Here is a 16655-nt window from a genome sequence, read left to right on the forward strand (position 1 = left end):
CTGACAAGGCCACTGGTTTCATTCTGCTGGTTTATGTAGGGTTCTTACGTTAGCGTTTTTGTTATTTATTGCCTTTAAATTTGTGAAAAGCACATTTTTAGATATGACAACCCATTCTTATATTGCATTTAACTCCAAAAGCTGTAGTATAACTATTCCCTGTGTCTTATGCTTTGTTTGAAGATGGTTGGTCAAAGTATATATCAGAAGGGATTAAGGACTGGTTAAGGACTGTGCATGAAGGTATACAGGAAATTACATCATATCGAGCAATGAAAACTGAAATTCCCTAAAGTGCATCTCATCATCATGTGAGGTAGCTGTGACACAAATTGATATGAGAGATTGCATAGCCACAGTTTACTAACAGACGCTCCCCCCACAACCACTATAAGTGTGGCGCGGTTGTTGGCACAAAGTACACTGCTGTTCAAAAGTTTAGGGTTGTTAAGATGTTTTAATGTTTTTGAAATAAGCCTTCAGAAATGACCCTTTAGAAATTATTCTAGTATGCTGCTTTGCTGCTCAAGAAACATTTCTTATTACAACACAAATTCTGGAAATATTTTTAAATTTGAATAAAATGAAAACTAAAAGACTTTTAAATCACATGAGCCAATATTTTATCCACAATAGAACATAGATAACATAAATGTTTTAACAGAGAAATGTTACACTTTTATCCACTAAATGATCTCATTTCAAATGTGATGCCCTCTACAGGTCTCAAAAAAGTTGGCATGGGGGCAACAAATGGCTGAAAAAGCAAGAAATTTTAAAAAGATTCAGCTGGGAGAACATCTAGCAACTAATTAAGTTAATTGATATACTTGCAGAAACCACTGTCGGTAAACACAATCCGCCGTGCCATCTGCAGATGCCAACTAAAGCTCAGTCATGCAAAAAGGAAGCTATATTTGAACATGGTCCAGAAGTGCCGTCATGTCCTGTGGGCCAAGGCTCATTTAAAATGGACTGTTTCAGAGTGGAAAAGTGTGCTATGGTCAGACAAATCCAAATCTGACATTCTTGTTGGAAATAACGGATGCCGTGTCCTCCGGGCTAAAGAGGAGGGAGACCTTCCAGTATGTTATCAGCGTTCAGTTCAAAAGCCAGCATCTATGATGGTATGGGGGTGCATAAGTGCATACGGTATGGTCAGCTTGCATGTTTTGGAAGGCACTGTGAATGCTGAAAGGTATATAAAGGTTTTAGAGCAACATATGCTCCCCTCCAGATGACGTCTATTTCAGGGAAGGCCTTGTGTATTTCAGCAGGACAACGTCTTCACACTGGTTTGAAAAGAAGAGGAGATGCTACACCATGGTAAACATGCCCCCGTCCCAACTATTTTGAGACCAATAGCAGGCATCAAATTTGAAATGAGCTCATTTTGTGTATAAAATTGTAAAATTTCTCAGTTTAAACATTTGTTAAGTTATCTATGTTCTATTGTGAATAAAATATTGTCTCATGTGATTTGAATGTCTCTTAGTTTTCATTTTATTTAAAATTTAAAAAAAACGTCCCAACATTTCCAGAATTCCGGTTGTATTATCATTGTATTATCCGGTTGTATTATGTTGAAACCAGTTGTGCTACTTAATGTTTTTGTGGATACCATGATATAATTTTTCAAAAAGAATTAAAAAAGAACAACATTTCTATTTATAAATGTTTTCTAAAATTCTAAATGCCTTTCCTGTCACTTTCCTGTCAACTTCTGAACATTTGAATGGTAGCATCTATTACTATAAACTATAATCTGACTCTTAGTCAGCCGGCTATTGAATCTCTGATGTTTCCTCAAGTGGCCATTGGATTGCTTTTTCTTTATATATAATATTTTAAATGCACAGATGCTTATATGATAACCCACTTTTGTTGCCATGTTTTCAAAATATTGAGTTATTGTCTATGGGATAGACTTAAGGTGATAAAGCTGACCTATCTAATGAATCCCCACAGAGGTTAACTGGCAAGCCTGAGCCTGTATGTCAGGGTGAGAAATTTGCAGTGTTGTTTGCTATTACAGGATTGAATCTCATTTACTCGAACAAAGGCCAGCATGTGATCGTGTGTCAGCAAGCTTAATTATTACTAGATGAGTGAGGATTGTGAAAACACTTTGTAGCTGGAGACAGTCACTTGTGCTCAGTCTGATCTTATCAGAGGTAAAAATGAGCTTCTCATTGCATGCCAGAGCATCACAAGTTCTCTTTAGAATAGATGTGACCTACTTCAACAAGAGTCATAATGAGTATCATATTTTACTATTTTATTGATGTTTCAACTGAGCTCCACCAGGGTGTGGAGATAAACCATATATTTCAGTCAAGGGATAGGCGATTGTATAATCGAATAACTTATTAAACCAATTGACGTGAGTGCCTCTACATCTGCTAGTGGCCTATTCTCAGAATCAATCATGAGCTCTATGGTAAATGACACAGATTATAAAATTCAGTGCTACTTTCATAGATTGCGTTTTGATGGTGGGATGTGGTTGACAGTTGATGTGTTGGTTCATGGCATGTCAAACAAGGGCATCTCCTCATCTCGCTTTGCACAGCTTCATTAATTTGCATTTTTAGCAGTGTAAGTTCTTATTAGAATCCATATTTGAAATCCTGATTTTACCCAGGTCGTAACATGATTGCGTTGGTTACATCATGTGATTTGTGAGTGTTTGTAAGCGGCAGCTCCATGCCCTTACAATAAATGATTAAATAACAAGTAAATGTTATAGGAAAACAATATATATTTATACTTTCAATATTATTTTTGTTTTTCAAATATTATTCTTTAAATACAATAAGTATCAGCTGTATGCAAAGTGACCCAAAACTGTTGAAAATGGGTAAAATTCAACAAGTTAAACTGAGTCACATTGATATCTCCATGTCTCTGGGACTGAACCATATAGGGCTAAAGAGAAGTTCCTAAAGAGAAGTTTATTAAGAACCAGAATCTAAAATCATTTTAGGATGTCTCTAATATTTTAGGCCCGGTTTCACAGACAGGGCTTAGATTAAGCCAGGATTAGACCTTAGTTCAATTAGGACATTTAAGTAGCTTTTTATAAACGTACCCTTTTTAAAAAACATTACTGGTGTGCATCTTGAGACAAAACAATGGCACTGACATATTTTAAGATATGCCGGTGCAAGTTGCTTTCAGTTAAAATAGTTCAAATATGCATTTTAGTCATTGTCTGTGAAACCAGTTACAGGCATGCAAGCTACGGAAAATAATATTTATGGTACTCAGACAGGAATGATCTATGCAATTGTTTTGATAAAGGGAAACAAGATACATTTCTACTTTTAAAATAATTTGTTCTTCAGACATTCCTCTTTAAAGGTGCAATATGTAGAATTTTCTATCCGCTAGAGATTGCTAGAGGCCTATTCAAAACAAAGGCATAGCTTGATGACGCCAAGTTTGAGCATGGAATCTTTGGACATGTGGTCTTCACCTCACATCAGTTGAAAAGAATCGGGATAGGACTCGGGAAGAAATCATCTTCATGGATGCAATTATTAATGTTACTGTAGTATGAAGCAGAGCAGGACTGAGTGTTGTGGGAGCTGAACGAGGCCGCTGGAGCAAATGTTAATGAGAGACGAACACAACATGCCTCACGAGCAGCGGAACTTTTATTATGTTGTGTTGTGTTCATCTCTCATTAACATTATGCCACAGTCGCCGGTGCTGCTTCCGCTTTTCCGGTCATGAGTATGAGGTAACACAGCGGTGTTTATCATATTAGATATATTTGAGTGTGTTGAAAATGATGTTATAACGTTACTCTGTGTGTTCGCTCAATGACAGCTGTGAGACACTTGTTGCACAAAGCTAGATCGATTTTAGAATATCATTAAATACTGGATGGCTTGTGTTGATAAATGGCATGCTATTAATTTTAAAACGTATTGTATGATGGAGAAAATTCTGTATTACTGTTACTAAAAATAAAGCTGCATCTGATGATGCTATGTTAGCTACTTGACAAAATAGTGTTTTTCTCTGAGGCATGGTAAAGCATGGTACTCACAAAAAAAATCAAGAAAATTAGATTTAAGCAATAAGACTAAATGTGTTGAGCTATATAACAACAATTAGTTTTCGAAACAGTTGTTCCCTTGCCTATTAAAACATGTAATATATTAAAGTGTCTATGGTGTTTTCATGGTTTCTACAAAATAAAAACGGAAACGGAGAACCAAAATCTAAAAGGATATTATGATATCTTAATACTTATTGAATTACAGACATGCACACTTTGGAGAAAAAGCACTTCTTGTGTTTTTTCCCCCTGAAGTGTGCATGCCTGTAACTCAAGAAGTATTTATTTATTCTTTTCATTTTTGAACTGTCACCCTTGGCATATAATGAAACAAAGATTGCTCATTCAAAAGTGAGCTAATAGACCTACCTAAAAGACATACACTCAAAAAAATGAAATATTTGATTTACTTAAAAAAGAAGTCAAGTGGTTCCACGCAGCTTTAATGAGTAATTTGTACAAAAAAAAACAAAAAAAACAAACAATTTAGTTGAATGAACAAAAGAAATTCAAGTAAAGCTGACAAAATTTCTTTGAGTAAATACAAATCATTTCAATGTCACTGTTACATAGTATTTATATGTGCAGTTTACTTAATAATGTTATGTTGATTATGTAAGGTGAACACATATATTTTTTTGTGAACAGTTGTTTTTACTGAATAATCATTTAAATAAAAAGGATACAACATATCAGAATGCAGCCCCCCACCCACCAGGTAGACTTATACTGTGCTGAGAAATGTGCAGTGACAAAAGTATGAGGTGAACTTAATTTACATTATTAAATGAACTCTCTCTACAAAATGCACTCAAAAAAAAAAAAAAAAAAAAAAAACTAATTGAACAAACTCAATTGAATTGAGAGCAGGAATTTCATCCTATAAACATGCATATTTGAGTGCGCCTAAACACAGGTGACACTCTTCTGCATAATGGTAACCACAAAATTCAAAAACATTACAGAAACTACTCTAAATGTCCAACATAACTGAACATTAAACACTAACATAAACTTTCCCTTTACTGAAAAACACATAAAATAACACTTTAATCCCTAAATTTACTCTCCTAATGCAGTCCCTTGCAAAGCATGCTGGGAACTACAGATCCACTGCACAGTTAGTTATGTCAAAAATAATTTGTGCGTTTCACTCAGCAATGTTAAGTTGACTGACCAAACACTTACTAAGTAAAACTGACAATAGAAACAATGCAGTTAAATTATGTTCATGTAGTTACATGAGTTTTTTAAGTAATGTGAACAAGGGTGGTTTGAGTGAAACTAACAACAGTGAAAGTTCATTTTTTTGAGTGTACCTAAAAATAAAACAATGAGGCAGCCATCTTTCGTCATTTTTACCCCTCTTTAATTTGGCACTAAATCTCCTCTACAAAGTATTGAATTAAAGTCAAAATTAGCTGGGGACCTCTGGTTGAGTTGACACAGAAAGACCCAGAATTATTTGTTATCAGATGCCACTTGATTTTGATATTTTGTATCTAATACAATGATATTCATTGTGACTTAAGTGTCCTGAATTACTTCCTGGATCACTACAAGTTGAGAGTGAGGACAGTAAGGATTGATCAACCTCTTTGTGTGACTAGTTTAAGTCATGTGTAAAATGATGTCAACTCTGCTTAATCAGAAATAAAGCAACTGCATTGAACTTGGCAGTGTTGTGAACTGAAAATGAAGGTGGTGGAGAGGGAATGTAGTAGCAATCACGTAAAGGTCAGCCACAAATGGTTTCATAATGCAACAGTACTGACAGCTGACAGCCGCCAGACGTAAGAGTGTCACTCCCTGATGATTTCACATACCGCTGACAGTGATGAAAGAGATGCTGATTATTTCTACACGTGTATATTGTGCAAAGTTACTCAAGCTTGCACACACATTCAGTGTTTTTTTTCTGGTGTGGGTTTAAATGTGGTGTGTTTCTGATTCATTTCTTTCCTTCATAACAAATTGCTTGAGCACTTTTTCCAGTTCAAGCTGCTAAAATCTAATTCCAGTGTGACTTAAATCAACAGCTGTCTGAAACACACAAAGTCTGAATAAAATATAATCAGCAGAATGGAACTTGGCTGCACGCCATCATATTCATTCAATACCTTTTGTCATAGTGTGTCTAGTTGTCGTTGTGTTGGCTTTGCTACAGTTAGCTGATTAAACTGGAGAGGAAAATGTCACGCTCAGCGTTCTGATGTGTTATTCTACCACTATGGAAAAAAAAATCTATTCTTGCATTCTCCAACTGTTTTTTTTTTTTTCCTTTGTTTATCCTACAGCCATTGTGGATGATGAGAGGCTGTCGGCGGAAGAAATGGATGAGAGGAGGAGACAGAATATTGCGTATGAATACCTTTGTCACCTAGAGGAAGCAAAACAGTGAGTAGAAGTTTGTCATACCACATATACATATTGAGCCATTGTCATGGGACCAGATAAAAATACAATATTAGGTGAACCAAAGACTTCTAAATAAAATAGCCAATCGCCAGTTAGTAAAGTTATTGCATCACTGCAGCTGCCTTTAGGAGCTCCGTTGATATAGAAACAGTCAGTGCTCTGAGACATGCGCTTATGACTGCACACGAGCATTGGCTGGTCCATACTGAAAAATTAAGTTTTTAGTTTTTGTCAGATTTTATTGGTGATTTCAAATATGAAATGTAATCGTTAGTTTAGTGAACAACTAGAAGCCTGTATTAGACAAGAATGGGACAACATTCCTATTCCTAAACTTGAGCAACTTGTCTCCTCAGTCCCCAGACGTTTGTAGACTGTTATAAAAAGAAGAGGGGATGCCACACAGTGGTAAACATGGCCTTGTCCCAAATTTTTGAGATGTGTTGATGCCATGAAATTTATTTTTCCCTTAATGATACATTTTCTCAGTTTAAACAGTGAACAGCTTTGGAGAATCTGATGTACAAACCCGATTCCAAAAAAGTTTGGACACTGTACAAATTGTGAATAAAAAAGGAATGCAATAATTTACAAATCTCACGTTTTATTCACAATAGAATATAGATAACATATCAAATGTTGAAAGTGAGACATTTTGAAATGTCATGCCAAATATTGGCTCATTTTGGATTTCATGAGAGCTACACATTCCAAAAAAGTTGGGACAGGTAGCAATAAGAGGCCGGAAAAGTTAAATGTAATTATAAGGAACAGCTGGAGGACCAATTTGCAACTTATTAGGTCAATTGGCAACATGATTGGGTATAAAAAGAGCCTCAGAGTGGCAGTGTCTCTCAGAAGTCAAGATGGGCAGAGGATCACCAATTTCCCCAATGCTGCGGCGAAAAATAGTGGAGCAATATCAAAGGAGATTCTCAGAGAAAAATTGCAAAGAGGTTTAAGTTATCATCATCTGCAGTGCATAATATCATCCAAAAATTCAGAGAATCTGTAACAATCTCTGTGCGTAAGGGTCAAGGCCGGAAAACCATACTGGATGCCCGTGATCTTCGGGCCCTTAGACGGCACTGCATCACATACAGGAATGCTACTGTAATGGAAATCACAACATGGGCTCAGGAATACTTCCAGAAAACATTGTCGGTGAACACAATCCACCGTGCCATTCGCCGTTGCCGGATAAAACTCTGTAGGTCAAAATAGAAGCCATATCTAAGCATGATCCAGAAGCGCAGGCATTTTCTCTGGGCCAAGGCTCATTTAAAATGGACCGTGGCAAAGTGGAAAACTGTTCTGTGGTCAGACGAATCAAAATTTGAAGTTCTTTTTGGAAAACTGAGACGCCATGTCATCCGGACTAAAGAGGACAAGGACAACCCAAGTTGTTATTAGTTCTCAGTTCAGAAGCCTGCATCTCTGATGGTATGGGGTTGCATGAGTGCGTGTGGCATGGGCAGCGTACACATCTGGAAAGGCACCATCAATGCTGAAAGGTATATCCAAGTTCTAGAACAACATATGCTCCCATGAAACTTCCATATCATTGCATTCTTTTTTTATTTACAATTTGTACAGTGTCCCAACTTTTTTGGAATTGGGTTTGTACTTGCATGACTAAAATAGCTGCCTGTGAGGCGTTTCTAAGATGGCTGCTGAGTGACTTGACTTAAAGGGACTTTGGGTAAACTAAAAAAAGCTAGAGGTAAGATTAGAATATGGTTCCCCCGTATGAATCATATGGACTACAGTACCTTTATGATACTTAGGGTCCTTCTACTGTAAAAGTTTGTAGATTTACTATGGACATTAACTGAAGTGATTATTATTCAGAGGTAAAGCTGAACAATATATCGGAATTATCAAAATATCGCAAATGTACATATAGCAATATGCATATTGCAACGGCTTGTGATAACATTATTATAATACTCCAAAAGATTACAGAAAGTCCAATTTTTAGGTCGATGCAGACAGCAGAGAGTATACTGGACACATGACTGTTACATATGTGTGACATTCTCAATGTCATTAAATGCAATAAGCAAGGTGCTCGCTCGCACAGAAAGCGGCTTCTTGGTCAGTGCATGATCCTGAATTCAGTTCTCTTCCGCAGCTTATATGGTCAAATACAAAAAAAAAACCCATCAAAATGCCTGTCTTGGTGAGCATTTATGTAAACAGTCAGTTATTTCTTGGACTATACAGTCGAGAAAGAATCCGTTCAGCTCTTAAAGTGATAGCAGCCTAATAAACCTGCTTCAGTCTGTCATGAAAATGACATTTTTTATTATATTATAATGTTTTATGTATTATAATGTTTCCTGATGTTACTATGATTTTTACATAAAAGATTATCATAGTTATAAATAAATGGCTATTTTCTACCCTGATTTTAGCTCTCCTTATTGAGCTCTCTGTTTTAAGGGGAGTGTCTGCATATCGAATAAAGCATTATTTAACGAGATATCACATATCACATTTTTCTTCAATATTTTGTATTCAGAGGGTATCATTTGTAGCATGTGGCTGTGCTCACACACACACAGTGTGATAACTTATCAGTATGATGTGATATTGTAGTCTTTTTCTGATCAGTCAATATTATTTTAAACAGGATGGCAAAATAAAAAGGCTTACAAAACCTTTCACAGGAGGGAAAACTTAGAAGCATATATTTTGTTGGCCCATAGTAAATCTGACCCATAGTAAAATGTATTTTACGGCCATTATGTGTCACCATGCGTCACAGCCCTGATGCTGTTTAGCTTTAAAATGGGTCAAAACACCACTAGCTATCTCTAAACTGGAACCTGTTTTACTTCATTGTGTACACTACTATTTAAAAGTTTGTTGTCAGTACATTTTTAAATGTTTTTGAAAGAAGTCTCTTATTATGCTCACCAAGGATACATTTATGTAATAAAAAGTACAGTAATATTGTGAAATATTATTACAATTTAAAATAACTATTTTCTATTTCAATATATTTTAAAAAGTAATTTATTCCTGTGACGTCAAAGTAGAATTTTCAGCATCATTACTCCAGCCTTCAGTGTCACATGATCCTTCAGAAGTCATTCTAATATGCTGATTTGCTGCTCAAGAAACAATTATTGTCAGTGTTAAAAACAGTTGTGCTTCTTAATATTTTTGTGAAAACTGTGATATATATTTTGCAGGAATTTTTGATGAATAGAAACTTCAAAAGAACAGCATTTATTTGAAATAGAAATATTTTGTAAAAGAAGAATCTTATTGATCCTAGACTCTTTTAGTGTATGTTAACCAGGCATATTGTGTGCATGGCTAGCACATTTTCAGTTGTATGGGTTGGGACTCGTTTTGCTGTTAAGACACAGAGAGCAGTTAAATGCATCAGCGGCCGTTTGAATCACTGGGAACTTGACCCACATCTGATGAAAGCATGAAAGAATGTGAGGGAGTATTGCAGTGTGCATTGTTCTGAGATGAGGACATTTTTTTTCACTTCTCAATATAATAGTTCAAAATTCTGTGCAGTTTGTCTGTGACAGCATGATAAAATTGTAAAATCAGAGCAAAGTGTGCAAGTTAATGAATTAAAAGATTAGTTCACTTTCAAATGAAAATTAGCCCAAGCTTTACTCACCCTCAAGCCATCCTAGGTGTATATGACTTTCCTCTTTCTGATAAACACAATCTGTGAAATATTAATAAATATCCTGAACCATCAGAGCTTTATAATGGCAGTGAATAGGGTTCATGAGTATGAGCTGAAGAAAGTGCCTCCATCCACATCCATCCATCATAAACGTACTCCACACAGCTCCGGGGGGTTAATAAAGGCCTTCTGAAATGAATTGATGCATTTATGTAAAAAAAAAAAAAAAAAATCCATATTTAACAAGTTATGAAGTAAAATATCTAGCTTCTGCCAGACAGCCTTCCGTATTTAACGTATGAAGAAAGTGTAAAACTCTTGCCGTTCAAAAAGCTTACACTACATCCTACGCCTTCCATATTCAACTTACGGAAAAAGCATAACTGATGCAATGCCAGTTTACATTTTACATTACATTTTTCTTTGTAACTTGTATACGGAAGGTGGTCTGGCGGAAGCTAGATATTTTACTTCATAAATGTTAAATATAGATTTTTTTTATTTTTTATTTTTATTTTTTTTACACAAACACATCGCTTCACTTTGGAATCTCTTTATTAACCCCCCGGAGCCATGTGGAGCACATATTTATGATGGATGGATGTGGATGGAAGCACTTTCTTCAGCTTATATTACTGCCATTATAAAGCTCACATGTGTCAGGATATTTAACATTTCTCAGATTTTGTTAATCAGAAATAAGAAAGGCGTATACTCCTAGGATGGCATGAAGGTGAGTAAAGCTTGAGGTAATTTTCATTTGAAAGTGAACTAATCCTTTAATGAATCAATTGTTACACACATCCTGACTTTCCTGGCAGCGCAGTTTTGGCCATGACTTTGTTGCAAAGCCTCTGTTCTGGGAATCCTGTCATGTTGGATCAGGATTATAAGGCTGGTCACTAATCTGCTTGTTAGTAAGGGAGTAACATGTCATCCCTGAGTTCCACTGAGATGTCAGGACAGGAGTCACCGCTAGAGGCCCACAGGTTTCACTACATCTCTGATGCCTGCTGTGCAGGATTTTAACAATTGAAAGAGCAATTTAGTGTGGTGGTTTTGGTAAAAGTTTTTTTTTTTTTTTTTTTTTTTTTTTGTAGTCCAGTAATGTGAAGATGTTACTAGCCTTAATATATTCTCAGACTTCATTACACCTGGCAAGTTCTAGCTTTTGGAATCCATACAGTAAAATGTTTTCATTATTTTTATAACCACGTGTTTGCTTTTGTCTATTTTATTTTAATTAAGTATAATAATCACAATAATTTCTACTTAATTTCTACTAAAGATTTATCTAATTTTTATTTTATTTTTATTTTATTACATTTTATATACTGTTATTCAAAAGGTTTTTATTTACTTTTATTTACTTTTATTAAAAACATTAAAAATCTTACTAGTCCCAAACATTTTTTAATAGTAGTGCACACAAGACACAATGAAGTAATCACAAAAAATAAATCACAAATGCATTTATTTTGCACTAGTTTTCTCTGATCTTTTCAGCAATGCCCCCAGCATACCTTTGTGGCCTCCTGGGGTCCCGGGACCTCAAATTGGAAACCCTTCATCCCTAGTTTTTATACAGCTGTGAACTGATCTGCATAATTTATATAATTGTATATCAATTATATATCTATTGGACTGTTGTTGCAGCTGACAAACATACCTTCTTACACAATCCCAAATCCTTTCCAGTACTGTGACTGGGAAACTTTGTACCTGCTGACTTAAGTAAACAGAGCATGGGTTATTTTAGATAGAGGGGCCTAGTTGTGAAACTTTTTCCATGTCTAATTTTGTCATTGTGTAATTCCCTAAACCTCATTAGTCACAGTTTTGAGTGAGAAACATGTCTATCATACATCTGAAAATGCTGTTAATTAGTCTTCATGCTATTGTCTTCTTTTTAGCAGCTTATATTTCTCATTCAAGATTAGAGACTTTTTTAGAGTTTACTTTAGTGCTAAAGTAGCATTTTTTCCATTCTCATCTTTCCAGGTTATACTGTTGATACTTGTCTGCTTCGTCTGCCAAGTCTGGAAAATTGGAAATCATAAATCTTTATATAAAAATAGGATAAAGTAAGTGTTGTTATCATAATTCCATTCACTGAAATAGTCATTTTAATTTACTATACAATGCCATTTTAAGGCAGGTCAGTTAATTCGGTGGCCATCTTAATGTCTCTGGCCAAGTACATCTCCTATTCACTTGAATGGAGAAAGACAGAACTCTCCAAAACTGGTTTATCAAGATTATGTTTCAATAATATACACTAGTTTGGGGTCAGCAAGATTTTTTTTTTTTTTTTTTTTTTTTTGAAAGAAGTTAATACTTTTATTCAGCAAAAATGATCAATCAAAGAATTGAATTGATCAAAAGTGACAGTACGTTTTTATTGTTACAAATGATTTTCATTTAAAATAAATGCTGTTCTTTTGAACTTTACATTCATCAAAGAAGACAAAAAAAAAAAACACTTATTTTAAATTAAGTAGGCAGCACACAGACTCTGTTTTGTACAGGTAAGGTTTTTCAGTTCACTAGCATGCCAGACGCATACAATCAGAAAAAGAGGTGAAAAGTCATACAAGAGAATATTGACCTCTGTGCCTCAGTCCTGTTTGTCTGACAGTAAACTGCCAGTCTAAATAGATATTTTTGGTCCATTGCTTTGTTCCTTCCCCAGCTGAAGCAATATTATCCCACAGTGTGTTCTCGGTACAGTTTCACTGTCAGAACACTCACCTCAAGACTAGTAATGCTGTTTTAAACTGCTTTTTTAATTCACAGTATGTTAAACTGTTTAAGCAACATATTAGTCAAAGCTGTTTATAATGAGTCATGGCCAGTCTGGAGCAGAGCTTTGAATGTTTCTTTCAGTTTGAACCCCTGCAGCCTAACAATCACAGGAAAGCATCGCCTGAATGCTGTACACAGTCAGATCTCTCATAGACAGTGTAACAGACGGCTGCATTGTTTGGTAGAGAGCAGCGGGGATGGGGAGAGGTGTGCACAACAGCCGGATACTCCTCTTCTGATCTGGCCTTCCACATATCCTGATAAAGCAATAAATAAGTTCTTTTGACAAACAAGTTTAAAATGCTTACTCACAGGAAATGAAGACTCTAGTCAGATCAGTGCCAAGCTACCCTAATGCTGCATTTACACGGGACGTCGTTATTAACGCTTCTCGTTTACTTTGAATGGGTGACGTCACGCGTTGCCGAACTGAATTGTGGGTTCCGTCGCGTCGCTTCACTTGCGTTGCTCGCAGCAAAAGTTGAAAATTTCTCAACTTTCAAGAGCCAATGCAATGCCGGCCAATCAGATCACCTTATGCAAATACCCTAGAGCAGTCGCTAGCCAATTGCGTTCATGCAACACTGGAAGGTAATGCGATTGGCTGTTGTCACTATGATGTTCGCGTCAGCACCAAGCTTTAGACATGCCCTCCATCAAGCGTTGACACCGACGCCCCGTATGAGTGCAGCGTAATGGCGGCTGCCATGTTGACCAATTTGATACTTCCAAGGGGTCAAGATTTGGTTAGTTAGCATAGTCTTAGCCTTTTTTGGTGCTGTAGTTTAATAAACATCTTTCTCCATTGATGGCCATTCAGAACACATTTTTGTAAGGAACGGGTATATCATTTTTAAAATAATAATAGTGGTCATGACCTAGAAGTGTTTCGTCTTGTAGGGTCTGTTGGCAGAGAAGAAAAAAAAGTTAAATGTGAATAATAAATCACCATATGATGTATAATTTGCCATTTAATGTTTGCATTTAAGGACAGAAATATTGTTGTTGCTTACTTTTGTACAATAAACATAGGTAGCTTGCTGAGTTTGATGAACTGGAGCAAAACCAGTTAAGAACCATGACTCTGTAGTGTAGTAGATGTTTTACCATTGCCAGAATGGTTGGCAGGTTTTAAAAGCTTGAAATGGACTTATTTTTCCCTTTTACATCACAGCTTAATAATGAGTACATTAATCATATGTGACACATTGATCTGCAAGTAGGGAATTTCTACAATGGGCTGTTTCACTGATCCATTATCAGTGCTGTTTATATAAAGTTCAAGACCTCTGTCAAATTAACCAGTGAAATATCAAGTCACTTTTATTTATATTGCGCTTTATACAATACATATTGTTTCAAAACAGTGTCACAGTGATAACAGGAAAATTATTCAATGATGCAAACATAGTTCAGTTTGCCTCTAAAAGAAAACAGTGTCATTGTTCAGCTGAAGTCAGTTCAGTGTTGATTCAGTTCCATTGTAAAGATCATGAATTATTAAATTTGTTCATTTCATCTATCAATCAGTTTTGCAGAAAACAGCGATGCGATCATACAGCTCAGTTCATTTCTCATTCAATAGTGTCAGTGCAGTCAGATCAAATAAAATTGTTGGATATTAAGTGTCCCCAACCAAGCAAGCCAGAGATGACAGTGGCAAGGAACCCAAACTCCATCAGGTGACAGAATGTAAACATGTTTTCTGCTTTGAAAGGCACAATTTATATTGGCAAATACTCAGTTTTGCCTCTTTTATAGCAAGCTGTCACATACATATCGATTGTTTGACCTAAAATAGTTAATTTTCCTGTTATTCACCTGACATATTCATTATATATTGTTCTGAAACTGTATGTCACAATCTTGGTTAGATATCACTGATGCAATCTCATGTACAATTGTGATTTAGAGGCACTCTAGCAGATGGGCTGTGTTGAAACAGAGCAGGTTTTGTGGGAGGCTGGGGAATTGCTGACACATGTCTGGGCAGAATGTTTTCTTTGCCATTGCCATGTTGTCTTTAATTAACTCAACCTAAAGAGCTGGATGGACATGCAAGGAATGTCATCTTTTGGCTCATTTAAAGAAAGCATCAAATATCAGAGAGGGTTTCTTTGATCTAAAATATCAACATATATACCACTATGGGCATAATAAGCAAGTACCTCCTCCTTGATTGTGCTGTATCTAAGCGTGCCTGTGACCTCACCTATGACCCCAGAATTGATCAACTCTTGACTTTGCTAATGAACTCAGTTAAGCCACCCAACTCAAGAGTGACTTAGTAGATGATTAACCAAAGGTTTGCAAACAACAGCAAAGTCTTGGCATTTTAGCGTAAGGTTTCTTACCTAACCAGATCTGTTAGTTCTAACACTGATTATAGACCCTTATACTTAAGCATAGATAACCCATAAATCAGTAAAACAGATGACCTCTGATTTACAGATATTGGATCTTTTTAAATGCTCCTCTCATGCTTTTTCGGATATTACATACATTATATAGCTTGTGAATATAAAAGGTCTGCAAAGCTTCGAAGATCAACATGGATAATAAATGGAGTTGTAAAAAGAAAGAACCGATTCTGAACTGCCTGAAACGAGTCGTCAGTAATTCCAGTCTTACTTCCCGCACTCACTTACATAGTTTTGTAATGAATTTGTGTAATATTGGCCTATGGTCTTCATTGGCTTCCCGGGAACAACGTCTACTTTGACCCACACACAATGGCTGTAGAAAGCTGCGAAAGCAAATACATTGCATGCATTTCCAAAGTACTAGGACTCGTGTTTGAATTGATACTGTAAAATCAATGCTATTGTTACTGTCCATATCACTGTGTGTACAAGGAAGCCTCTGGAGCTGAAGTTCAGATATAGTAAAGGCTGTTTCATTTCCGTCACATGCTGTAAGCGGTAGATCAATCACAACAGACTGGGCCGTCTGACCAATCAGAGCAGAGTAGGCTCTCGGAAAGGAGTTTTAGAGAAGTCGAATCCTTTATCGAACTGTAACAAACTGTAAAAAAAAGAGGTGATGCTGCAATGTACATTGTGAGAAAATCACCTTGGATGATCACCCCGATACAAAATGGGACCTAAAATAGCATAATAGGGCCACTTTAAATGTAGACGTCTCCATATTTGTGAGCTGAAGGCAGGACACTTAGCTGTCAGTTGGTTGGACAGCTCTACAGGGCCCAATGCCAGATTCCCTCACTGGCAAGAGAAAAGATATGCCAGTGTAGGTGCCATGACAATATAGCTTTCTCTGAACATGTCAAAGGTCACTTTTGTCAGCTGGTTACTGACTAGCAATCAGTTTGGAATGTAGTTTCTTGTGCTGAATGATCCAGGTGAATTTCAGTGATTCAGTGATCTGGAAAACTGAACAGTGAAGTGGATGCATGCTTAATGAGACTGCAGGCTAATAAACTAGTCCATAATGCAGCTATATTATAACTATAATTTTCAGTTATTATTGCACATTAACAATCTAATAACATTTTGTTGTTTAACTTTTTTTTTTAAAGAAAACAAGGTTTAATTAAAAATGTAAAATATATACACATAGATAAGGCCTCTTATGCTCACCAAGGCTTCATTTATTTAATAAAAAAAAAGTGAAATATTATTACATTAGTCTTCTGTTTTAATAGAATTTAAAAATGTAATTTATTTATGTGATGACAAAACT

General features: G+C 35.9%; 1 protein-coding gene across 1 annotated transcript in view; it reads left to right on the forward strand.

The window, feature by feature from the left end:
• Positions 1 to 16655, forward strand: part of iqgap2 (IQ motif containing GTPase activating protein 2) — a 62367-nt gene that overhangs the window by 1718 nt on the left and 43994 nt on the right. Inside the window, exon 2 of the mRNA XM_048189121.1 lies at positions 6367 to 6466. Coding sequence (XP_048045078.1) covers positions 6367 to 6466 — 100 coding nt within the window. The remainder of the gene's footprint in view (positions 1 to 6366; positions 6467 to 16655) is intronic.

Source organism: Megalobrama amblycephala, linkage group LG4, assembly GCF_018812025.1.
Source record: "Megalobrama amblycephala isolate DHTTF-2021 linkage group LG4, ASM1881202v1, whole genome shotgun sequence".
Classification (NCBI taxonomy): Eukaryota; Metazoa; Chordata; class Actinopteri; order Cypriniformes; family Xenocyprididae; genus Megalobrama; species Megalobrama amblycephala.